Consider the following 26,466-nt stretch of genomic DNA (forward strand, 5'->3'; position numbering starts at 1 on the left):
TTCACTTGCCTCAGTAAAAGCACTGTAAGCCAAGGACCTACAGGACTCTCTACCTGCAAGAAACTGGTGACATGGAACAAGTTGTAGGTAATCATTTTCTTTTTTTTTTCTCTCTCATCTGTCTGTCTTTTTACCCCAGGGAACAGAGGTGGTTGTTACAGTCTGCAGGAAAAGGCCTCTTCCAGTCTTCTCAGTCCTTCCTTGTCTCCAGAGAACATTGTTCCCTTAAGCCTTGACTCTCGCTTGAAAGGTTGGGTCAGGTTGTCTCATCTCTTGCAATGCTTTCTTCAAAAAGATGTGTCACAGTAGAGAAGCGATGCTACCACTTCCAGAACAGCAGGGAATGCCCATAGAGAAAGCAGGGTGTTGGGGAATGCTGCTGCCTACACTTCTGCAACGTCTGCTGTGGTTCTCCAAACATGGATGGCCAGCAGAAGGGCTCAGAATGCAGCTCATATTTGTGATAGCTCTGCATTTGCTTAGTTGAGTTCACTTTCCTCTTCTTATGAACTTTCCTGGGAGGCTGATGTCCTCACCCTGCACAAGCATTTGCAGAGCTGATGTGGAGAGGACACATCTGCTTGTCGAGCCTCTGGACCCTGGGACTCTCTTGAGTTATTGCAGCTAGTCAGTTTACTTGACTATGAAAAACAGATTCCTGCAGGGAATTTTGGGTTCAGAATTATTCTCCTTTTAGATTTATTTTTCTTTAAGTAAATGGAGGGAACTTCAGCTATTGCACTGACAGGAAATGCTGAAGGATCTATCTCAAATCATTTGCTCAGATCTCCAGGGCCCTGGGGTTTATGAAAGGTTTTGCTATAGACTCTCCACCAGCTCTGGGAAACATCTGTTCTGCATTCTGAATGTGTTTTCCCAGCAGAACCTGTTTTAATAAAATCATCACATTCTCTGTGGTTAGAAAATCCAGTGCAATAAAGTATTTTTTTTTTTCTTCTACGCTAAAAACTTGTTGACCACTGGTTAATGAGGAAGTTAAAAAGCTGTGTGCACATCGAGTTTGACTTGTCCTGTTCTTCCAGAAGCTTCTCTGATGGTCACAATATGACAGACTTTACCAGAGCCGAAGCTCTGAACAGTGAGTGTTTCATGGTATCTGCACTTCCAGGGTTATTTTGATGCTTCATTGGAGCCTCTGTTGAAATCCAGTCTGTAAGCTGTGGCATGTGAGTAGCACATACACTGAATGAGAGTATGAAAGTGAGATGTTTCAAGGCATGGGCAGGGGAGGAGAAATTGTAATAATTTTATGAAAATGTATTTTATGATACTTTTTCCCCCTGGTTGTGTCCCAGCTCTGAAATGGCCTTTCTTTTATAGTAAGACATGTCAGAAAAAGTCTTGCTGAGGTTCAGTCCACGTGAGACCAGATCATTATGTGTACAATCAAGTTATTCTCTGCTGAATCAGAAAAATAGGAGAACCTGGCAAAGTCCTCAGCACTCACAGGGGGCTCCTTTATCCCTAGTGGTGCTGATGGAAGCAGTGGTTGTAGCTTCATTCATGGAGGCGTTCCCCTGCGTGAACAGCAGCCACAGAAGGAAGAGAAGATCCAGTGAACATGGGTCTGGAGAGGAAAAATTAGCCTGGCTTGGAACTCCTCTGAAGGTGGGAGGTTTTGATTTTAATGGGAACTTTTCCACTTTGGAAAAAAGGGAAATGTTGCAAGCTCCATCCCACCCAGCTTCCCATGTAGGAACATTTTGTGTTCTCAAACTGCAATTTTTCAGACATGTACAATTGCTATTGGCATTAGTTTGGTTTTAGGCTTAAATTCTAGGTAAGCATAGTCTGAAAATGAAGCTTGATGTACCTTGGGATAGACAGAATTTTTATTTTATTTTTCCTCCTTTGCTTTCAGGTGGGTAACTCACCTGCCCCCAGAGTAATGTTTGCAGATAAAAGCTAGAAGACAGGTGGTATTAAAATGTTTTGGAAGTCAGCTGTCTCTCAAGCAGCTTTGAGGTCTTAGAGGGACTCATTTAAGAGGGTGGTGTGTATTTCTAGACCCGCTGCATGTGTCCTGGTTCACCAGTGGGCTGCTTAGCTGCTTTGCCTAGGCTTTGCCTAGCTTTCCTTTTTCAGACAAGAGGCCCCTCATGGTTTGCGATAAAGTGGAAGCAAGCACTGAAGCTTCATTTAGTGAGGTATCCGATTGCCACTCTTTGGTGGTTCAGAGTATCTGGGCTTCTTTTAAAAAAAAAAAGGGAGGGGGGCAGGGCAAAACATGAACAGCAATAAATGCCTTCAACCCTAAGTTCCATCTAGTAGGAGACAAATTTTGAGGTCTGATATATTACCGCTTCTCCTAGTCCCACCCTGCCTTGTGGGAAGTATGGATACTGAATGGAGTCTGCTTCCTGCTGTTTTCTCAGGTTACACATCTCTATCCTCTGCTAGTGCTGCAAAGGAGCTGCAAACAGTACAGGTTTGATCTGGCTCTTGGCATCCTTTGTGCACCCTCTCTTTCTCTTAATATGTTGTCTTTTATTTTGGTTCCAGCTGAACAAATCAGATTTCTTTTAGCAAAACTGGATTTTAATTTTTTTCTTCTAGAAGAGCAGGAGAAACTGCTTTCTTCCCTGCAGTGCTGCAGCCCGCTGCTTTCTGCTTGCTGGCCCCTCACCTCCCACCTCAGGCTGCCTCTAGTTTCTGCAAACAATTTAGGCACCTGTTCTTCAGCCAGGTTGCAAGTGTGGTTGATTTATCTCAGATTTATGGTGCATTTAAGCTACTGGATGTTTCTTTCAGTCAGCCAAGCTCTCTTGGCACTGCTGGTCTGTGGAAAACAGAAAAATGAGTTGTGCAAGTGTGCTGTAGGTAGAAGATGAAATATTCCCAGTCTGGGCAAAGACTCTCTTGTTCGTTCTCTGCCAGATTGTACACAGAAACTAAGTTACCTAGTTAGGAGTCCAGCGGTGTCCTGCTGGGGTTGTAGATATTAAGCAGGACAAATTGTTAGGAAGGATTAAGTCATAAAACTGTAAGAGTAAAAAGACATTAGGAGATTTATTACAGCTCCCTGCATGGAGGCATGGTCTAACAAGGTCTGTATCATCCGTGTCTGTGGGAGAAGCAGAAAAAGCTTCAACAGGCTGTCGAAAGGTGATGGCTGGTCTGGCACAGCAGCAGGTGAAAAGTACTGAGGATGACAGTGACCTTGGAGGGTGTTAACTGCCAGATATACATGTAAAAACCAGAAAAGTCACCCCTATTTTGCTCATCTCATTTTGGGTTACTGTAAGTGGTAGACCAAGCCTGCTGCCACATTGCTCTGTTGACTTTCAACAGAGCATTCTGTCAAACTGAAAATCTCCGTTCTCCTCTTCATTGTTTCTAATGATAATGGGCTTCAACACATACGCTAGCATTTCATGCTCTGGAGCAGTAGCATGGGAATCCACTCTCCTCTTGGAGGAGACAGAATAGTCCGACAGAGAGATGCAACTTCAGGGACATGTTGAGGGGACAGCAAGACCTGCACATTGCCTGCAGCCTATGCGCAGCTGCTGCCAGATGCAAGGTGCATTTCTTGGCTTCCTTATTTATTGATGATGGTATGTCAGTTACTTTATCTTTGTTTTGCTAGGGTCATACATTAACCTTCTCTTAGGAAGAATCAGAAGAGAGGACTGAATGTCTGTTGAGTCACTTTCATCTTTGGGATATGCTTAGGTGTCATAAGGGTAGGAAATGTCTAAAAGCTCAACTGAATTGGAACAGGAACTTCCAAAATTTTCATGCATGATTCAAAAACATCCTTGTGGAAGAGAAGAGTATAGGTGCTCCCTGTTCCCTGTCTGTGCTAGTGAGATTAGTAGTGCTTGAAAATATCCGGTATCTTTGCACACCCATACGTGCCCTTTGTGCAGTGGTCTCCCTTTTCATCAGCTACGATGAGACAAAATATGCAAAGATGTTGTAGATTTCATTAGTCACACTAGTTTATTCAATCTTCTCCTTTGCATAAGAAACCAAGGCTTGCACTGATCTCTGGGAAAGAATGTGCTCGAGCTTGGAAAAGCCGTCTGCCCAAGTGACACTGCGGCACAGCAGAGGTCAGCAGCGCGGGTGCAGGAGAGGGGGCCCGGCTGTAGGGTTTGGTGCCATCATTTGCAATTCAATCCCATAGAGTTCCCTCTTGGGGGAACAATTCACTAAATACAGAGTTGTTCTTTTTTCCTAATTCACCATATAATTCACCTCCCAAGTTCAATTAAGAAGCAATCTGTTTGTGACTGGAAGCAAGCTGCATTTATTTAGAAATACAAAATTATCCTTTGCTACAGCAAAGACTGCATGCCTTAATAATTCTGGTGGTGAATGGCTGGTTGGGGCTTCCTTTAAGCAGAATGGGATATTATGTAAAGAATAGCATACTTTGGAGTGAGTGAGAAGTCCTGGGGCTGTAAAATTTAGCTGAGAAGAGGAACTTTTGTTGAGCTTGAGCTTAAGGAAGTGAGGAGGGCTGGGCATGAAAGAAAACAAAGGGAAATCTTAGGATGGGACTCTGAGGCTGGAAAAGAGTGATAGAGTTCAGAGCAATCCATCTTGTTGAATCAGGCTTGTTCCTGTTCACACATCTAGTGGCTTTTGTCCAGTCAAGCTCTGTTAAATTATGGTACTTCCTTTGGGTGACAGTCCCCTGATTTAATGTGTCTCTTGGACCAGGAAGCCTTAGCCTATAGTCAGCTGAGAGTCTGGGTATTTTACATTTCTCTGGTTCATTTTATTGCTGTATTTCATCATCCCTTTCTTAATATTCTAATTAGCTATAGTAGTATAATGTTGGAGAGGTAGAATTTGATACCATCCTCTCAGCCCTCTTCCAGGGTGCCAGACGTGTACCTTTTCCCTGTCCTTGCCCCTTTGGAGGGGCTGGAGAAGGGTTTGTGAGAAGTCAGTTCCAGAGCAAAAAGAGAGTTTTTCAGCTGGCAAACCAAGACTGGTTCAGGGGCTGGAAGATGTCCAGCTGTCTTGAAAGTGGGACGTTTCTCTTGGAAATGTCCGCACAGCATCCAGCAGAGCTATATGACTAACAGTATCTCTCTTTCTGCATATGGTGTTTCACTGTTCTCGTCATGCATTACCTGGCCACCAAGACCGTAGAAACTTGCCCTTGCTAATACATCTGCAGAAATCAGCTCATTCAGCCTCCCTTCAGGGGACCCATGATAGCAAGATGGGGAAGGAGAGAAGTGGAGAACAGTGGTGGTACCAACACCACCTTTCTAAAGCTGTGAATGTAGTCTGTGCCAGTTTTATATGTTATACATCTTGCTGCCTCAAGTGTTGTGCTCTCTTACCCTAGGCACTGTTTTTGAGTTCTCCCTCATACTATAGTCACCATGGAGAGATTTCCTGCCAAAGAGGTTCTGGTTGGTTTTTCATGTTGGGTCTGTCCCTCTTGTGGCTTGCTGCCCAGGTTTCCAAACTCTGTAGTTGCCTCTAGCTTCTGTGGTATTCCTAAATTGGACCTTGCAAAATGGAAAGCCCAGGAAATGTGGAAGGCAGACAGCTATAGAAAGAAGAGACTGGTTCTTCTCTTCCCTCTACCCCATTTTCCAACCATTTTTCTTTCCCTTTCATTGCATTTTTCTTGAAGCAGGTATGCTGAAACACTGTGAAATGTCCCAAGCCCCTTCCTTGCAGAATTCTGGTTTGACCTGTGAAGATCTGCACCTAATGAGATGTCCAGATGCTGATTTTTAGAAATTCATATGTATTGTTTTGCACTCAAGCAAGAGACATCTAAACAAGCCTTAAGAGGCTTTGAAGCACAGAATTTGGTGCATCTTGTTGGAGCCTCCATCCTTTTCCCCCATCTCCCTGGGCAGATTTTATGGCAGGGTGTGAAATCATTAAGCACTCTAAACTTTATATTAATTTAGACATTTTTTTAAGAAACTGGAAAATACATTGCAAATATACTGCTGCTTCTTTACCCTTTTTGAAATCTTCAGCCTCTCTGAGGTTTTGGTTGTGGTTTGCTGGTGTTTTGTGTGGTTTGTTTGTGGTTGGTTGTTTTTTGTTATTTTGTTCGTTTAGTCTTTGCTTTGCTAACTAGTATTGGGAGAGTTAGTTTAGAAATGGGCATTTTAGGGGAAGCTGAAGATAGTGGTTGTGGGAAGAAAGACTAGAAAATATTTTGTGAACAGAAAAATATAGTTACCAAATCAAGAAAGATGTGTAATTCAGGGTCTTTCCAGTGGGTATTGGCATCACAGAGAAGGACTTCTGTTTTCGGGTGAAGCTGAATTCAGGCCAAATGTTTAAGAGCTGATAGAGCTTATAGGACTGAATGTAGATCATTCTTTGCCTTGACAGTGTACCTCTTTTAATTTGAGATTTTATAGTGGTACTTACAAGGAGGATGGTAACAAAAGTATAGCTCCTATTCTCAGTAAATCTCCATGGAACTAGCCTTCCCCAGAAGAGACTTTCTGCCTGTTTAGCATACGGAGAAACTAGGGCATAGGATGGTAACAAGTTGTAAGGTGTCACTATAAGCTAGGAACAAATCTAGGAAAAGAGCCCAGCTTTATCAGGCTCTTAGTCTTTGTTCTTTGTAGAGAGCAATCAGCCAGTTTGTGTGGCTGCAGATCCACAGATGGCAATCACTGACAGCTGCTGTCCTTCCCGTGTCAGAACTCTGCCAGTCTACTCACCAGGAGTTGTGTCTCTGCTCTTTTTCCTTTTCAGGAGGCCTGGGAGAACAGTCTTTTGTGTCAAGTGAGAACGCCACTTCAACTGATCGCAGTAACAAAGCAGTTAAAAAGGGTAATGTGGTACCCCACCCAGACCTTTGGGTATCTTTTATTTGCTTTTTTTACCTCCTGTAAAACATGTTTTGTCCGTGTACATGTGTGTGCCTCTGTGGCTAGGAGACCAACCTTGCCCAGGCATCTACATTTGTTGCTGTTCGTGGGTTTGTCTTGTATAGCGTGGTGGGTTGGCCTCATCCAGCAGATGAGCACCCACACAGCTGCTTGGTCACTATCCCCCTCCTCCAGCAGGACGGGTGAGGGAACAGGAAGACCAAAAGTGAGAAAACGCATTGGTTGAGAAAAAGTGTAATAAGTGAAGGAAAGAGGGAAAAAAACAAGCCAAGTGATAGTCAGTTGCTCACATCTATCCACAAGCAGACTGATGCCCAGCAAGTTTGAGCAATGGTCACCTTGGGAGAAAAAACCTCACAGATTTTATTGCTGAGCATGATGACATATGGTATGGGATATCAATTTGGCCAATTTGCATCAGCTATCCCTTCTGTATCCTCTCCCAGCTTCTTGCACTATCCCATGGCTACTTGCTTGGCGGGTGTACAGTTCTCAGCAGAGTGAGAAAAAGAAAGCCTTGATGCTGTACAAGCACTTTTCAGCAGTTGCTTGAACATTGGTGTGTTATCAACACTGTTTTAGCCACAGATCCAAAACCTAGTACCTTATGGGCTGCTATGAGAAAAGTTAACTCCATCCTATCCAGACCCAGGATGTACAGGAAGCCATGACTGTCACTGGGACAGCAAAAACATTTTACTCCAAGGCAGAGATGTAATGCTAGCTGGCTGATCCTTGCTGTAGGGGTGTTTCAGCTAAACCAGTTTAAGTTTCTGTTGCCCTGAAGCAGGGCTATCACCCAGGCCAAGTTTTGCAGTTGGCTTCTCCCACTCATGTAGGTAAGGTATTGTTTACAGGATCAGTCTGGACCTGTGATCTTACAGGCATTCTCACAGGAGGAAGAAGAACAAAAGGCAAATTCCAGGCTTTGTCCCACAGCTTGAAGCAGGGTGTTGAGTGGGGAAGGGCTTGACCTGGTGAAGCAGGAGGGAGGGTTTGAAGTTCATTCCTTCCATCCCCCTGCACTGCCTTAATTTTTTTCCCATTGTTTTGATCTCTTCAGCCTTTACAGTAGTGGTTTGCTTACTGGTGCTTCCACTGGAAGGAAGAATGGGAAGAGAGGCTCTCAGGAGCCTCTCTAGTCAATGGAGGAAGGTCTCAGCAGGGCTTGTGCATTTTCATAACCTGGCAGCCTGTGCCCCTGACTTGAGAAGCAAAGTTGCAGCCGGTCTTGTTGATTTCCACACAAATCACAAGACCACAACTGGAAGCTTCTCAAAGCTTCAGAGAGGACACCAGCACTGAAGAGCCACTGCCAGCAAAGCTGCCTCTTTCTAGGTGGGGAGGGAGTTCCCTTTAGGCCAGCACTCTCTGCAGGTGCACCAACCCCTGTGTTTAATTACTGCTTTGCTGAAGTCCAGCTGATGGATTGGCTGTGCGATACAGGCACCTTAGCCAAGAAGTGGTGTCTGTGCAGCCCTGACACATGCTAATGTTGTTTCCAGAGCACTGGAGACCTAACATGTGAAAACAAACACTTTTATGTAATACTTTTCAGCCTTGACTAGTATAAGTTCCAGTCTGAGTGGCCTGTCCTCTTTTTCCAAGGCCAACTCAAATGAGTAATTCTTGCTGTTGTGAAGCCAACCCTGCCTGAATAAACTTTTCCCTGCAGATCTGGATGAGTAAGGCAGGTTTGAGAACATACAGTGGCATCTGGGCTTGTTTGATCTCACTACTCCCATTCCCCTTGTTTAAGTGCTGTGTCCCCATCTACGAAGTTGCTGTTGGAGAGAGTGAGTGGCTACAGACGGGGGGGATGTCTCGTTACACCTTTCTGGCACAATAGGTTTTGCACAGTGCACGGGGAGGATCCAAGACGAGAAGGGCCGGGTTGCTACAGATTAACTGTCTCTGAGTCCCAAACAAATCACTGGCAAATCTGGCTACAGCTTCAGGTTTGCATTAACATCTCGCTTTTTCTGTTTTTCTTTTTGTGAAGCTCCAGGGTATTACCTGAGGGCTGCAGGTGGAACTAAAGAGGATTTAAACAGTATTGCCACTCTGTCTTGCAGACGGCAGGCAAAATACGACGCTTGCGAGGAGCCTGAAGAGGAAGGAATATACAGATGAGTCTGGGATGGATACACACTCCTCTCCCAGAGTGCGCAGGGCAACCACATCCAGGGCTGAGAGGATCTGGCCAGGGGGAGTCATCCCCTATGTGATCGGAGGAAATTTCACTGGTCAGTAGTGAAAACGTTGCTCCCTGTTTGCTCAGGGGTGAGTGTCTCAAAATGTGAGGGAGATCTCGGGAGCAGACTTTTCCCACAAATGACTTGGGTCCTTAGGAGCCTCTCTCCTGAGTCAGGGTGGGTGTGTGGTTGTACAAGGAACTGTGGAAGCCTGAGAATGAAGTGTGCAGTTTCTTGGAGTCCAAGAAATAACTGGGTGACTCAGTTACTTTTCTTGATTGCCAGTACATGTGAGCTGCACTCACCCTGTGTTTCCTGAAAGGTTTCCTCTCTGCTGTTGGAATAGCAGGAGCAGAAAGGCACTGGGGTGCTTTGTGAATCCTCGCTTGGAGAACTTTACCTGTGCACTCTGCTTCCTGACCTGCTGGGTTTGCGCACCAGACTTCAGGGTCTCCTCTAGCTGTGTAACAGTAACAGTGAGCTGGATCAGAAGGTCTCCAGAGTATCTGTTTTAGAATCTCTATAGCATCTCCTGGGCACTGTCCAAGCTAAAATGTCTCTTGGAGTGCAGCAGATCTCTTGCAAGTCTCTCAGGCAAAGCAAACAGCCAACTTGTTCTGATGCCACCTCTCCATAGCTCAGTGGTTCCCTGTGGGATTAGTTCCCTTGACTCATGGATGAGAAATGCTCTGTGCCTTACTGGAGCCAGCTCTTTCCTGTCTGCTGTTCCCCCCAGGCTGCCTCCACCACGTCCCACTTAGTTCCAGCAGACCATGTTACCTTGGGCTCCTGTGGTGCACTTTGTCCCAGTGACAAACGGCAGTTTGTACAGTGTGGGTTTGTCTCCCCAGTCCTGCTCCTCCTGCTAGTTTGGGGTGATCCTCAAGACCTCTTAAACATATTCATCCAGACCTTACCTCATTCTGGAACCCACACTGTTGCCAGGAGTCTGAAGCCCCAGTGGAAGGGTCTGTGCACCTCCTACAGAAGAAGGGGCTTGTGCAACCTGGCAGAATGTTGAGTAGCCTGATAGCCACAGCTGTTGCTTCACACTTGTCAGAGAACAACCACCACTACCCTCAGGGGCTGACAAGAAAGTTGTCTCTGTGTTACAGGTTTCCCACTGCCCTAACCAGTCCAGAATAGATAAAACCATCCTTCCATTTGGATGAGTATGTATGAAGCAGCTCTCACCATAGCACAGTTCTCTTCTGTGTTCAGCTTGGCATTTTACCTCAGCTTAATCCCATGCTGGAGCTCCTCTCTGTGTTTCTTGTCCCTTTCTGATGTACTTCTGGTTTTTTGTCCCTCTCTAGTCCCTCTTGAGAGTGTCAGCTTGCTCTGCAGGCTGTGCTGGAAAGGCAGTGCTGTAAGGAAGCCTCATGGGGCCATGTACCACTCTAGGGCATTGTGTCCCTGCTGTGTGACTGTTCTGGATGCTGTGACTGCTGCAGGTGTCTGACTCCCTGGGGAGGGAAGGTCCTGTGGCTTGTCTTGCTACTGTGAGACAGGCATAAAAATCCCACTTCTCAGATCCTCCAGTGAATCTCTACAGCTTCTTACACTGTCCCAAGACTGCCTCTGGTTCCTATATGGTTTTTGCTTATAATTCTAAAAATAAACTACCTGATGATAGCTTTGCCTTCGTTTTGGGAAGCATCTGTAGCACTTGTGGGATTCCTGGGTCTTGAAAGATGTGTGTGGTCATGTTACATTATGTCCTGAAAGCAAATGTGGCATGCCACTGGGTAGCTGGTATGCAGATCCCTAGTAAGGTGGTGTTTCTCATAAGCAGAAATATTGATGTGCTTAACCAAAATTGCTACCTGTTTAATTAGAGCAATTAATCAAGCATAAGGATGATACAGTAAATTAGCACTGTAGTTGAAAGTGGGTCCCAGATTCCTAGAGGTGTCTACAGATATGATTGACTCTTCCTCTATCCAGACGAAGTCTACATGAGGTTTTCCTGAAAGCCAGACCTTCACTGTTTGCTGCGCTTGGATTTCTTTTTCAGGAACCCAAAGAGCTATCTTTAAGCAAGCGATGAGGCACTGGGAGAAGCACACTTGTGTGACATTTGTGGAGAGAACTAATGAAGAGAGTTTCATTGTGTTCACGTACAGAACGTGTGGGTAAGTGATACATGCATTCCCTGCAGCTGTCTGTGTTACAAACGTCCCTTTCGTTGATGAACAGCTTTAAGTCTAGCTCTGGTCAGAATAGACCAATGGCTACATGGGGGAATCTGTCACAGAGATGCATCTGGTCGCTTCCAGTAAGGTTTGCAAGGATAATTTAGTATTTGCTCAGAAGAAGGTGCTAAGCCTTTCTAGATTATTTTTCCTGGGATAACACTTAAGTTTATATATGCATTTTTATAGATATGCACTTATGTGTTTTATTTATAAATACGCACACACGTAACATAAGTACACATAGCGTATGCAGCTGCTGGCCTGTCCTAGATCCTGCCAGATGCCATCTCCTGTTGCTATATCTCAAGCTTCCACTATTCATTGATGTGCTGCATGGGTTTGTGGGTTTTCTCTTCCAGATGCTGCTCATATGTGGGTCGCCGAGGAGGTGGCCCTCAGGCGATATCCATTGGGAAAAACTGTGACAAGTTTGGTATTGTGGCTCATGAGCTGGGTCATGTGGTGGGTTTCTGGCATGAGCACACACGGCCTGACAGGGACCAGCATGTCACAATCATCAGAGAGAACATACAGCAAGGTAAAAATAGCACTTCAGTTTATTCCACCTGGCCTTTGGGTAGGTGGAAACCTTTCTTACAGGACTTGTGGAAAACCCTAGTGGTCTGTGAGCTGGGATGGAGAAGAAGAAATGTTGCTAGTCCTTACCTAGAATAGGGGTCGGAATAGTTGGGTGAGTAGAGATTTTGGATGGCCAGCTGGAATTGTTGGAATGTAGGAATATATCCCTTTCATTTTAGGTGCCCGGAGGTGAAAGGCGCCTTTTTTTAAAGTGATTTGTTTTTTCCCTTTGTGTTTGGCATCACAGGTCAGGAGTACAACTTTTTAAAGATGGAGGCTGGGGAAGTGAACTCGCTGGGAGAGACCTATGACTTCGATAGCATCATGCACTATGCTAGGAACACATTTTCCAGGTGATAATCCAAGGTTAAATGTGCTTAGGACTATTTTCAGTAGTTGTGATTAGCTCTGTGGGATACATGGAGCCTAGAAGGAGACTTGTGGTTTATTGCGGAGATATGTGACAGTTGCAGTGAGCTCTGCTGTGTTGCAAAGCTTGGAAAATATTTGAAAAAGCAAGGTGGGTGAAGAGAAATATGGTGAACTCCTGTTTTCCCCTCCCCACTATATTCACCCAGTGCTGATAGTCTTGGAGACCTTCCAAAAGCATGTTAGCATGTTTTGTGACCTTCCCAGCCAGCATGCACGTGTGTATGTATGTAACTGCCCACCTTCAAGGGGATAATAAAAACACCGTGAATCTCTTGATCATCCAGCTTGTGCTTTGGGGTGACAATATTGCCTTCCAAACCTCAAGCACGTTTGCCAAGGGGGGAATTTAAACTCTAAACCATGATCTTCAATTGCTTGGCTATTTTTTTTTAGCCATTTATGCTTGTGCTTTAGATCACAACCTCTGCAGCTCTGTGATTCTGTGTGACTGGATTCTTCATGGAGAAGTTTTCAGTCCTGTTCCTGCCCCAACTGACTGGCTAATTTTTGTGTAGCCTGTTTGCCCTTGACTCTCATCTCATCCCATTTTGTGATTAGACAGCTCTGCTGGGTAGAGAGGTGAAATGAGCATAGTTATTTATGTCCTGGATTTGGAATGGAGCTACTGAATGACCACCTCCATTTTGCTGTATTATTTGAATTTTTTTCCACATATCCCACCACTGCTCCTTCCAAAGAGCTTTCCTTCACTACATACCATGAGTAAAGGGGATGGAAGGCCAAGCACAAATATTCACATTCTTGGGAACATTTTGTTGCAAAAATTAAATGTGTCTTTGGGGCTTTTATTTTTTTTTATTTTTTCTCCCCAGTTGATGGAATTGCCAAGCTTATTGTTTTGTGCTTTTGTTTCTGAAACTTCACGTCAGCTGGGGAAAAATTATCAAACTTGCTGAAATGGTGTTTGTTCTTGCAAGGGGGAGATGGTGGCTGAGCAAGGGTGCTTTGCAGCCTTCAGAGATTTCTTTGGACCAAATACCCAAAGCAAACAATTTTTCTTCCCCTGAGGCATCTACTGGACCCTTCCAGCATTTTGTAGTCTCTAAATGGTTAGAATTGTCTTACACAAAAGCAAGATTAAGTTATTACTGCCATTTATATTGTGGATGCCTTTGAGTCTGTGTCTCTTGAAAACCAGGGTCCTTCAGAACACTGCTGGACCAAAAGGGGATAAAAATGGCAAGAGTCCTTCTAAATTTAAATTGGTGCTTAATAGGATTTTTAAGTCTGTTTTCTTTAAGCCCTTTGTCCCTGTGACCCACCCTCACCCCAGTAGCAGTCTTTATGCAGTAATTGAACTGAGCACTAAGTGCCTCTGTGGGCCGATTGTGCTCTCGTCATAAATAGGCAGTGCTGGGAACAGGCTTTTGCTTTACCAAGACCTCTCTTGACATCTGCTTCCCTAAGAGAGCAATGCTTACTTTGACCAAACAGTAGAGATTTGTGAGTGTATGCATATCTCCTTCCCACCTTACAGTGGTTTGCAGGTGCTGGCTAATTGCAACCAAAACTCATAAAGGCGTAGAGCCCGTGGAGATACTGAGTTCCAGCAAGTTTCATTAAGATGAGTAGCTGAGAATGGGCGATAGCCTCTGTGTGACACTGCTATGTGTTAATATGTTTGCATACACTAGAACATCCACATAGCAAAAAGATGGTCTGAGCACGCCACCACTGGAGACAGGACATGTGAGGAGGAGGTGAAGGACACAGTTGTGTCTGTCGCTCATTGTCTTGAAGCAACTCATACATGGCACTTAGCACAACCGTGTCATTTATGACTCCTGTTAATACTGATGATAGCAAATCATATGGTGTTTGCTGTGGTCAAATTCTGCTGCAGATCTGAGGCCCTTTTTATTCTAAACTTTGTGCCTGGAACAGAAAGGGACAGTTTTTCTGAAACAACGAGTCCTAGTAGTGAAAATTGTTTCCAGTGGTGCTCTTGAAAATTTCTGCAGGAGTCCCTGCTCATTTTCAGTTCACAGCAAAACATGTTTCTGATTTGTGTCTGCAGCTAATAGGAGCAGGCGTATGGCACAAGAGACTGTAATGACAGCAGTAACAGGTTTTTACCATGGGAACCTCTATTCTTGTCTGTGTCAGAAAGTTGCCTGTTTTGCAGAGTATGGCTGCAGGCTTTTATTTCCTGGTGCATTCCTTACAGACATGACAGCGAATGAAATTGAATATTGCTGTCTCATTAAACAATTTCTTTTACTGCTGTCAAGACCCATAAATGGTGGCTTAGCAATAAGAAAGTTTAAACCTCCACAGAGCCCTAAGCAAATAGTGTGTTACCTTAATTCACTGAGCCTCTTGCAATTAGACATGGCAGCACAGCCTGGAGTTACAGAACATGACCTCTGCAAAGCTGCTGTTTGAATCAGCATGCTGGTAGCACTGCCTGTATGTCAAGGGGCATCTTCTTGACATATTGGCAACACACCATCCTAATCCTGCACCAGACAGACACTCAGTGCTTACATCCTCCACAGGTGTTAACTGTGAGAAGTAGGGTTATGTTGTCTCTCCTCTGCAGATGGGGCTATAAATGCAGAGTTGGGACAAAATGTAGCCGTAATACCTGCAGCTGAGTGCTTAACCTGCCTTGAACATCTGCTTCCTTGAGTGATGTTTAAAAAGCACCTGTATCTATTGCCCTCAGATGGGATGGTGAATATTCAGCATTTCTCAAGATCACTTGATAATTTCATAATGTTTGTAACACCTTACACATTCAGAGTACTATGTGGGTGCTAATTACTCTTGAGTGCTTTTCTGCTTAGACTCTGTTGTTCTAGTAGCAATGGTGGGTCCTGGACAGCAGGAGAATGGAGCATCCAGGATTCCTGATTATTTTCTTACCTCTGGGAAGGGAGGTTTGTTATCTTACTGAAGAACAATTCTGGTGTTAAACAGAGCAGCTCAGGCACTCTTAATGATGTCCATGTGGTGTTGATTAATTTGTGAGCCAAAGTATTAGTGCTCTTGAAAACACTTGTGAAATATGCAACTTAAAATCATAAGTGTTGTTCAGCAAATGGGGTTTGGGTAGACAGCATGGGGCTGCTGGGACCTGTGCAGTTTAAACAAGAAAGACACTCTCCTCTGTTCTCAGTTTTTTTGATGGTAAAATGAGAGGAACTATACTTGCTGCCTCCTAATCTGGAGTCATGTTCAGCAGTACATGTCAAAGAAGCACAAAATTCAGTTGCTAGAAAAAGTAAAAACAGAAATCTTACTGGTCCAACCTTAGGGTAAAGCCTTCTGAAATAAAATGTGTTTAGCAAGTAATATAAGTGATCACAAGGTAATTTGAAGCTGTGGGATGTCTGTGTTGTGCGAGCAGTCCCCTAGGTGTATGTTATGGTTTGGGGGCTGTGAGTGTGCAGTCATGAGGGCTGTAATGGGAAAAAGAATCAAAAGTTTGCATGGGCAAGTGGTGGTTTCTCTTTGTCGTTCTTCCTTGGTTCAGCCTGGAGATCTGCAGAAAGCATTTCACTGGCCACAGAAATATGTCCCTGCCAAATGCCAAGTTCTTCTGTGAACTCCTGAGGAGGCTTGAAAATTTAACTGTGGGCAAACAGACCTGTTTCTATGTTTGTGGTGTTTCTGGAAGTGAAGAATTTATTTTTGATATGTAAACTTCAAAAAATTGAGCCTGAGGCATGCAGCTGACATGTGGAATGCCAGCCTGAATTTGTCAATCAAAATGTGATGGGCTCACCTCAGAGATTGTAAGCACTGATTTTAGGGCTGATCAGAAATTTTCCTGCCACTGAAAAAAAACCCACATCCCCCATGCAACAGTAGATTCTATTTTTTTAAAACAAAGTCCTTCCCCCCTATTTTTTTCTTTAGTTTGAATATTTACAACAGAATTTTGCCCCACAATGTATGTTTAATAGAATGATATTTTCTGTTCAAGAATATTGGCTGCAGGTCTGGACAGCTGTGATCCAAATACTCTACTTGCAGTATTTACTTAAAATTAAACCAGTATAAAAAAAGCCCTCTCAGGCTCCTTCCCAAAGCTCTTACACAGCTGAGCAGTCCAATGAACAGAATTAGTTGTTTACTTAGAGCTTAATCCATACTTAAAGACTCTTATATCAGGACTGGGCAGCAAAAAAATTATTGCTTCTGCCCTGATTTCCCATCGGACTCCACAGACAGTTGTATTCTCTCCTTCAGAAAAAGAAGTCTGCCTCCCAGATGTGATGCCAAAGTTTCAAACTCACTGGCACCTGTTAAACATTCAGGAGTGCAGTGAGATGGTTTCTGTGGACTGGACAGCCTGGCCACGAGGACTTTACCAACCTGGAGCTCAGGTTTCTGATCCTCGCTCTGCCTTTAACCCTGTAGCCCTAATACTGAGCTGGGGTCTCTTCAGCATGCAGGCTCTTGCCTGGATGCGTGGGCTTTGCATTTTGATATAAGTGGGATTAAATCTTTTTCTGAACTGACATCAGAAGTGCAGTAGAGAGTTCCTGAGTATGAAGTACCACATGGAAGAAATAGGAGTGAGGAAAAAGAGGCAGAGAGAAATAGAGTCATTAGCTTGGAAACTCATGGAGAACAAAGGTAGAGCACTGATCTTTTTCACTTGTCTCTGGCAACCCAACTCCATCTGCTACTGAACAAGCTCCCTTTACCTCTGCTCCTTTGGCTTAAGTGTCCAATCTGTGTTCCTGCTGAGTCAGATGTGCCATGAACCTTCTGCAAGAATATTTCTTTACCTGTTCTGATATATGGCAACGAATGCATCTATACTCAAACAGAGGCAGTGGCAATCTTGATATATCCAAAGACAAATTTACTGGCTTGGCAGACTTGCCTGTATATTTAGAAGGTGTTGGCTGTAGCAAGAAGGCCACCTCATGATGTGGTTATCACAATATACATTACTCTTGCTTGTTAGCATGGGATATATGGCAAAGGGGATGCTGTAGGGGGCCTGCCAGGATGACTTCTTATGCATCGTGTCACTTTCCCTATGTCACTCCTCTTTGTGTTCTTCCATTCAGAGGTGTTTTCCTCGACACTATCCTTCCCCGTCGTGACGATAATGGGGTCCGGCCAACCATTGGTCAGCGTATTCGCCTGAGTCAGGGAGACATCGCTCAGGCGAGGAAGTTGTACAAATGCCCAGGTAAATATGGCTTGTGGAGATGGCTCCAGCTTTATTGTAGACACATGGTTTTACCTGGAAAGCATTGGAGTTCAAGATCACCTTAATGGTCCCTTTGACAAAAGAGACTTGGGAAATATAGACAATCAAATGCTTCAAGCTGGAGATGTGGAAGAACTGAACTTGCCCAACATGTGTCTCCTATTAGTACTTTGCTGGAATTCCTGTTTGGTTTGGGGATTCAGGTTTGTCCAGTGTTCTTTACTGAAACTTAGTAAGAGGAGCTGCAAAGTAGGCTGGGGAGGGGGGCTAAGCCAAGACTTGTATTTTGCTGTTGGCTTCATATAAATATACTGCCTAGACTTAAAGGTGTAGGCTTTGTTCATAGCAAATTAAATCAATGTACAAGACCATGGACAGAGTGGAGACTAGCAGTTAGAAGAGTGGCAGAGAGAGATCTGGTAGACCAGGGTCTCTGCACACCAACCAACAGACTTCTGTTGAGTTATTTATATAGGTGTTGTTACAGGGATGAGCCTTAAGGAAGCCCGAAGTGTGTCTCTGTCATTATAGTGTGTTGCACTGAGGTTTGGGAAATAACGTCAAGGAAAGCCCAAAGATGCTGATTTGTGAAGCAACCAGGTGCTGGAAGCTGGAGCTTCGAGCTGTTCAGGAAACAGCTGTACCCTTCTTTCCGCTGCAAAAGGGTTGATAGACTGGGAAGAGCTTTGGTAGAGAATCCATGTACTGAGTCCTGCTTTGTCTGGGATCTGAAAAGATTGGCAAAAAGAGCATTTGGGTCACAGATGGGACTAAATTTACTCATCAGAACAACAGGATCCTTTTGAAGTGGAGATATTAGACAGCGGAAGTTTATGCGACAATTTTAGCTGAATAGATTAACAGAGAAAAACAGATTCCAGAGAAGAAATCTGCCAGACTGGTGGACAGTTTGAATGTGGGGATGTAAAGAGAGGCTTGAAGCAAAGGTGGCACCTGGTGTGGTGCCTGTGGTATGGACTACAACAACTGAGGGCGAAGATAGCATGGAAAGTGTGATGCTCGGAGAGTGAAAATTTAACAAGCTCTGTTGAATTTCTACTGGTAATGAAACATTCATGATAAGATACTGGAGAATGAGAGTTGCCCTAATTCTGCAGAATGACTCTGTAAAATGAAAAAAAAAAAAAAGGACTTTTGCAAGCACGACCCAGGAGTCTATCTAAATGGTTGGTCTGGCCAGCATGTTGATCCCATTGAGAGTGGCTTTGACTGATCATAAACCTAATAAGATCATAAATGACTAATTTTCTTGGAACAAACCTATCACAAAGGGGAAAATGTTAGTAGGAGAGAGAAGTTTTACCAGTATAGATTCACATCTCAAGTGAGTGGCTGGCTGGCATTGCTCTGTGAACTATTAATGAGGCCATGGGAAATGAGGGATAGCTGGTGTGCAAATCTGCTTCTTTTCTGTATCCATGTCAGAGAGTGTGAGTTCACAAGGGTCTAAAATAAATTCTAGGGATCAACAATACTTCAGGCTCTGTGATATTTGGGGATCACTACTTAGCTTGTAGTTAGTGATATATCTTTCTTAGGTATGCTAGTTCTAACTAACATGGTGGTGGTTGTTGCTGTTTTGTTGGGGTTTTTTTGTTTGTTTGGGTTTTTTGTTTGTTTGTCTGTTTGTTTGTTTTTACCACTCACAATTTTCTCTAATTCACTTTTGGTTGAACCAGATGTAGTTCTTGGAAAATTATCTCACAGATGAGTTTAGGAATTAGATCATTTGAACACTCAAAAATAAAAAAAAAAAAACAGAGATGTCTTGCACCATGTTTTTTGATTGAGTCAGACTTAATCCAAGCAGGTTTTTCAATCCCACAGCTGGAAGCATCAACTACAGATTCATATTTCTTGAAGCAAGCTGAAAAGCCACTTTGGCCTGAGGTTAAAGTAAAACTAAAAGCTACAAAGCAACTTTCTTAAAATGAGGACCCTTATGAGTCTCAGTTTTCTACTTGCAAAGTAGAACTCTTCTACTTTCTAGAATTTTTTCCAGAAAGTTTTAGCAGAGGTTATGTCAGTTCAGAAAACATTTGATAGCAGATTGTTTAGAGCTTTAAGCCTACTAAACAAATTTTCTTCAAATATCTATTGTTTTGTCTGGTTTTCTTTTTTCCTTTGCCTCAGAATTTATTCACAGGTTGCATTTGAAGAGAAGGGATGCAGTATATTTAATGACATTAACATCCTCAGCTGCCATTTGAATCTGTAGCTTGAAAAGTTCTCTTCTTGTCCAAAATGCAAAGCATAGGAGTTCAAACCCAAAGGACTTCTGTTGTATGTTTGAGCAGGGTCTGAATGAAACTTTGAGGACAACTTTGTTCAGTAGTCAAGCTGAGGATTTTTAAGTAAAATGCAACAACATAGTCCAGAAGTTGAACAGCAGATGGTTTCACTTTTAGAAAGAGAGTGTCCATCTGAGAATGCCTGAGAAAGGCCCCCCAAAAAAGAGGTGGCATAGTGAAGGATGAGTTACAAGTATGCAGTGGTACAAGCCAGAATGACTGCTGTGTCTATTGCAAGAAACAGGGCTATGCAACTCATTAGGCTGGAGTTCTTGTGGCTGCTACAGTTAGAGCTGTCTTAGCTTTTCCATTCTCAAACCCTGCTGTTTTAAATTGTTCTTAATTCCCCAAAGCTTATACCTGCTGGGTTAAAGTTAGTACCAAGCCAGGTGAAACCAGATTAGATTTGCTGAAGGAATTTCTGGAAAACAAAATGCATTCTACTGCATAATACTAAATGCTAGATTTTTATAAAGATGCGTGTTGAGGATTTGATGAGTATAGTAGCTACAAAAGACTTTAAAATGGCACATCCAGCAATCTTTGCTATGCTAACGGAAACAGGCCTCTGTGTGTAGCTCTGCTAATTGTGCAGTGATGGCTATACTATAAATTGAGAATGGTCCTGCATTATGTCATCCTATCCAATACTATGTTCAGCTTGAAAAAGGTGTAGTGTACTAGTAACCAGCTGGTGAACTAGGTGCCTGTCACTCAACTACATCTACAAATGACTTCTGAAGCATTGACCTTTCCTACTTTGCTTTTCACCTCTGTTCCTTTCTAGCAGCTTATTTGTGCACCAGCGCCTTCACCACATGTGAAAACCACCCCAGCTCAGTTTCTTGGGTCTCAAAAGTACCAAACAGTAGTCTTATTGGACCTGTTGGCTTTGTGACTAAATGGAGTACATTTGTATTGCGTATCAGTGTGTTCTGCAAGAGATTCTGCTCTACACAAATACGCATTGCTCATTATTATCCTGCTTCTCCCTAGACATGCAGGCAATTGCTCTCCTCTGCACTGAAAGGCCAGCCTCTCCCAGCAGGTTTGGAGAGCTTCCTCTGCAAGGTTTGGATAGTTAGCTACATCTGCTTTCACAATATTTTAGCAGAGTAGTGCTTGGTAGTAGATATGTTAGTGCCTGTTCCATAATTACAGTCTTGCAAGGTACTGTGTAGTTACGCTTGGGAGAATTAAGTCTGGGTGGTTGGAAAGCTTTGCTGAAGTTCAGCTGAGGGCGGTAATCCTCTTTGTCCAATGCCATTATGGTAATGAAGTATGTGTTCCCAGTGTTTTAGAGTTCTCTTTGTCATTTAATATTTGTTTAAATAGATTTTTGAGCAGGGAAAAAGGACATTTATATATCTTGTTGAGTTATGGATTAGAATCCCCTCTTTATTGGGACACCTTGTCAGATGTTGGCATTCCTAGAGCCATCCTAAGGTGGTGGCTACTCCAGGCCATGCATTGACCAGTGGTGATGTCAGAGGAGCATCTGAAGAATGGCTTGCTGTCCTCAGAATGAATATGTCTGGGATTCAGCTTCTTTGAGAAGTTTATCTGCTGGAGCACCATGCATTCCTTGGTTGAGGGTCCTAGGACTGTCATGGGAGCTGGAATTATCCTAACAGACTCTGCTACAGTTAACAAGGCAAGGCATCTTTGCAAGAGGTGGAGGGGGAAGGAAATGTATTTGTTCTGCAAATAGAAGTCTGGATTTCTTCTCCAGTTCATGCAGACCGTCACCTTTTACAATCCTCTGTGCTCACCTGAAGAATACAGACAGCGTCACCTGCCAAACCTGTTGGGAGAGGCAGGAGGATATTAGCTATTTCTGCAGAATGCTTTGAAACTAAAACTTGCTGTGCAATGCTCCTTTGAAGTTGCATGATGGTAGAGAGAGTTCTTGGGGTTCAAAACTGCTTGAGAAGGAAGGAGCAGCATAGAGGTTTTGAAATCTCATTTATTTTCTTTGTTCCTTTGGGACAGGTGTATGCATTTACCTGCCTGGTTTGCTCAGTGGTGCTTTTTCTGAGTAGTTTAAAATACCTGTGACTTTCTTGACAGGAATTGCTTTGCCAGGTCCCATGCTGACCTGTGCCTTGAAATATGTGCAACTCATTCCCAGTAGTGACTCCACATTCCAGAGTACACCTAGGAGCTCTTTGGTTGAGCAAAACCTCTGTCATGGTTTAACCACAGCTAGCAATCAAAACCATGATAGCCACTCATTCGCTCCCCACCTCTCCCTGCTCCCAAGTAGGGGAGAGAATCGAAAGCAAAGGAAGAAACTTGTGGACTGAACTAAAAACAGTTTATTAAAGTAACAAAATACTACTACTACTACTACTAATAATAAGAAGAAGTAGTATAAAATAAAAATAAAATATAAAATAAGCAATACTCTGTGCAATTCCTCCCGAGCTCCATCCATACCGAGCAGCCAGTCCCAGGAAGAGAGAGAGCACAGTGGTCCTGAACAGCCGATCCCGGGGAGAGGACAAAAATGCTAAAGAGGCAGAAAGGCCCAGAGGCCCACTGCAAAAACAGCAGAATGGTAAAAGGCCAGACTAAAAGAAACTCTCAAACATAAGTCAACTGGAACAGAGCAGAACCGGGACAGGTTGCCCAAGCCGGAAAAGCCAGCTCTCATTAAATACAAAGCATGACACCAATGATGTGGAGTATTCTCATTGATCAGCCTGGTTGTCAGTCAGGGTCTGTTGCATCCATGTCCCTTGTCCTAGCTGCCTCGCACCTGCACATAGAGAGCCCAGAAGGACCTTGGTCTCCTAGACAACAACTAAGCTAACAGCAAGTTCTTACATTCTCTTCATTCCAACTCAAAAACACTGAAAAGTTACTTGAAGAGAAACATGAATTCTGGCTCGGGGTGTTATCTTACTGTTCTCAGACTAAATCCAAACAACGACTGTGTTGGCTATGAAAAAGGAGTTTCTAACTGCATGAAGAAAAACAACTCTATTTCAGTCAATCCAGCACACCCCTTTTTTGTATCCTTGTGTATTGTTCATCCAGTCTGACCTGTCAAACTGCTTCAGGGAAGTTCAGAATTTCTGGCCTAGGTGGCTCTCTCTCCCCTCTTTGAAGATATTACACTTTTTGCATGAGACCAGTCTCTTTTCACCTCCAGCTTCTGACCTGCCCATCTAAATGTGATTATAGCTGAAAAATTAGTGAGTGTGTGATAACATGAGGCAGAGGAACATCCCCTGGCATTTCCATGAGAAAGGGAGACAGATGTTTGGGTTTGTCAGATCTTTCAAAGCACTGCTGCTTAACAAGGGATTTTTGGGAGCTGCCTTGCTGTCACTGAGGAAACCAAGTTGCTGGTCAAGGGCAGTTTCGTAACATCAAGCGGTTATGAAATTAGAAAAAAACAACTGAAAAGCAGGCAAGCCAAGGTCCTTGCTCCTTGGGATGGTTATCCGCATGTGTATAGTGTGGACTCTGAAGGAAATGGAAGCTTTTATATTTGTGATCCTGTGACATAGCCAGTCAGCTGCTCTGCAGATGTAGATGGTCACTCCTTGTTCTAGCTCAGTCTTCCTGGCTCAGAGAGCAGGGACTACAGTAGCTGTGGCTTTCCCAGATGTTGGAAGCTCCAGTTCACTAAAGAAGCATATGCATGTATGTGCATGTTACTTGCTTCCTGAAAGTCACTCTGGGACCTACATTTTGTTATCTACAGCAGGCTGCAAAAATGAGAAGGTGCAGAGCCGAACGAGCTGCTGTTCTCATGTTTTATCGTGCACACTGTGACAGCAGGGTAGGTGCTGGACAGCTGAAGCTTGAGGGCAGTGGGGCTTGCCCTGCTTTTGTTTAGGATGTTTTAGCTCAAAGAGAAAAAAAAAAGACACTTAACAATGGTAACTAAGGAGAACTTAATTGAGCAGCTTGTAACGAAGGGAAAACAGATTTGCTGTAACAGTCTTGGCATTGCGAGGTAGAGTGCGGTTAATATTTTGCGTTTGATTAGTGGATGAGCTGTTCCTCAGTAGGACTGAAAACTGAAAGTGCTCATGTGTGGAGGGAAGATTGGTGTTTTTCTAAAACCTGTTTCCCCTGTGTTCTTGTACTGATAATCTTCTGTCCTAGGAATCCTGACAAGTTTCGCATCATCCCTTTGGTGAGGCCTCAGGTGGTCAGTGACCTTTCCCAGCACATGAATGAACATCATTAGAGTACCAGCCACCAACCTGCACACAGCAGCCATGTGCAAATGTTTTGATACACCCTGGTATCTTTTAGAGGGTCACTCCATGGTGTTGGTTTTTTTCCCCTCTATCATAGCTTGTGGAGAGACCTTGCAGGACTCAACAGGGAATTTCTCAGCCCCTGGCTTTCCAAATGGCTACCCCTCTTATTCCCATTGTGTCTGGAGGATCTCTGTGACCCCAGGGGAGAAGGTAGGTGCCACAGCAGCATGCAGTGTACTCTATTCTTCCCTTGCATCTGGTTTTGCCTGTGATGACAGTGTTAGCAGCTGCCAGAAGATCATGCAGTAGATCTCTGCACTCCTGGAGTACAGGGATGGAGCCTGGAAAGACTTCCAAGCACCATCGCTGTTCTTCCAGAGGTGGGGTCAGGATTACATGGTCCTGAGGAAAGAAGAGGTAACATTGGAGCAGAGCCCCCTCACAGATCTGGCTGTGCGTTGATGTGTGATCCTTCCTCTCAATTCAAGGCTAAACCCTGCCTGGACAGTCTCCTGCCAGCCGCTAGCTCTGGCCAGGCTTGGAGCTGGGGGAATCGCCTTTCAAAGCCAGGTGCCAGTCAGACAAGTTAGATAAAATGTGCCAGCAAGCTGGGGTTCCGAAAGGAGCTGTGAGTGACATTAGTGGCCTGCCCCTGTCACACAGGCATAATGTCCCTGTCAGGGGACTCCAGCTCCCTGCCTTGAAATGCCGAGCCCCGCTGAGCATCAATCAGCCACCCTGTCCACTTTCTTCCCAGCTCCTTTTGTTTTATTGATCTTCCTGTGGAAATGAAATCTTTCCTTAATCCACTAATACCAGCCCTTCAAGCCTTTCATGCTGTACCAGGCTGCAAGTATGCGCAGCCTGGCTTGGGAGCTCCTCGGCAGAGCAGCTTTGCTGAGGACCACCCCCGAGACACACTTAAGACTCAGATTTGAACAAAGAAGAGCAGAGCTCGCTTGTTTTGCAGCAGCCGTCTTGCTCTGGGACCCAATCCCGTCACCTGTAAGTCCAGTCCCGTACAGTGTTGAGCTCCTGCTATGAGCTTTGCCAGGGCAGGGGTAATGAGAACAGTCCAGGTTTTGAAAATATTGCACTGGGAGTTTTGCTGTGTAAATCTTACTGTAAATTATCCCTTTGTCTCTCATCCTCTTCAGAAGACTTGTATCAATACCTATTTTAATCTAATGATATTTCTGTGGCAGAATATAAGTGTAAATTAATATATTGGTCAAATCTTACAAGGACAAAAATGCCACAAGTACATCCCCATTGGTGACTTCCATAGGCCTGGAATCCTTGTTATGGGGGAAGGAGACCAAAAGGATAACATTTTAATACTAAGCTCTGCTCAGTAAAGCCCCTGAACACAATTGCATCATGGTGATGGCGTGAGTGTAATTGTCAGAATGTGGAAAATTCTCAGCAAAATTAGCTTACAAGAGTCCTTTATATAAGGGCGTAGACCACAAGCAGCTGTATTTTGAGGCAATATGTTTCTCTGTGATATTCCCATTAATCAAACCCAAGTATTCAATTTTTAATTTAAAACAAACAAAAACAAATAAGGCCTTTTTTAGTAGCAATTTAATAATTGAGGAACAGTGACTGTGAATTACAGAATGGATAGTAAAGTGCTGTCTACTGTCATGTACTTTCATGGTTTCATTAAAATACCTTGAGAATACCTTTCCTTTATGAGGAAAGCTGATTAAAAACCTGTGTTTTGCTGCATACTTCCACAACACTGTAGCAGAGGTGAGGCACCTAACCTGTAGGGTCTTCTCTTTAAAGTAGCTCCCTTCCCAAAGAGAAGCATGTTCTCTCTCCTTTCAGATTATGTTGAACTTCACATCAATGGACCTATTTAAAAGTCGCCTTTGCTGGTATGATTATGTGGAAGTGCGTGATGGCTACTGGAGGAAGGCTCCGTTACTGGGTGAGTAGCTGTTTTGTTTTAATTGCATTTCACGTGTTTTTCTTGGAGCTTATTGGGGGGGAAAAAGCCCACAAACAGATACAACCCTTCCTTTACCTGGAAGGAGCTTATGTTCAGCCAGTGCACTGGCCAGGTATTAATGTCTCCATTCAGAGATGTTGGTGTGCTGTATTCACACCAAATGGCCCGTGTTCCAAGTCCTTTGGTAGCAAAGACTTTATTCCTTCCTTTTCCAGCTTGAGAACTGAAGCAGAGAGGGAAGTGAGTTGAGGGCATGATTGGGATTAAAAATGTGACCTCTGGAGTTTTATTATTGTTTTTTTCTAAGACCTTGGTAGAATGGTCACGGAGTCAGAGTGAAGCAGCCATATGGCTACTGGCCCAGGCTCCTGCCATAAGTTCTCAAATACACGGTAGTCTCTACTTTGGGCCTCTCTGTTTCTAGCAGGGAACTTCCTAAACTGTGCTTAGGTTATAGGACCATGCAAGGGCTCTTACTCTGCTCCTGCTCCCAAAAATCTTGAGGAAGTA

The 26,466-nt window shown here is 43.9% G+C and overlaps 1 protein-coding gene across 14 annotated transcripts in view; it reads left to right on the top strand.

The window, feature by feature from the left end:
- TLL2 (tolloid like 2) overlaps nucleotides 1-26,466 on the top strand; it is a 100,713-nt gene that overhangs the window by 43,373 nt on the left and 30,874 nt on the right. For 9 of the 14 annotated variants that reach the window (XM_065067511.1, XM_065067513.1, XM_065067512.1 and 6 more), the window contains 8 exons: nucleotides 6,724-6,801; nucleotides 8,936-9,106; nucleotides 11,073-11,190; nucleotides 11,613-11,791; nucleotides 12,080-12,185; nucleotides 17,316-17,440; nucleotides 24,091-24,206; nucleotides 25,833-25,935. In XM_065067511.1, the coding sequence (XP_064923583.1) occupies nucleotides 6,724-6,801; nucleotides 8,936-9,106; nucleotides 11,073-11,190; nucleotides 11,613-11,791; nucleotides 12,080-12,185; nucleotides 17,316-17,440; nucleotides 24,091-24,206; nucleotides 25,833-25,935 (996 nt within the window). Of the gene's footprint in view, nucleotides 1-14; nucleotides 88-6,723; nucleotides 6,831-8,935; nucleotides 9,144-11,072; nucleotides 11,191-11,612; nucleotides 11,792-12,079; nucleotides 12,186-17,315; nucleotides 17,441-24,090; nucleotides 24,207-25,832; nucleotides 25,936-26,466 lie in introns of those variants that run through there. The other 5 variants (XM_065067519.1, XM_065067520.1, XM_065067523.1 and 2 more) reach the window with 4 other exon arrangements.

This window comes from Columba livia, chromosome 6 (assembly GCF_036013475.1).
Source record: "Columba livia isolate bColLiv1 breed racing homer chromosome 6, bColLiv1.pat.W.v2, whole genome shotgun sequence".
NCBI lineage: Eukaryota > Metazoa > Chordata > Aves > Columbiformes > Columbidae > Columba > Columba livia.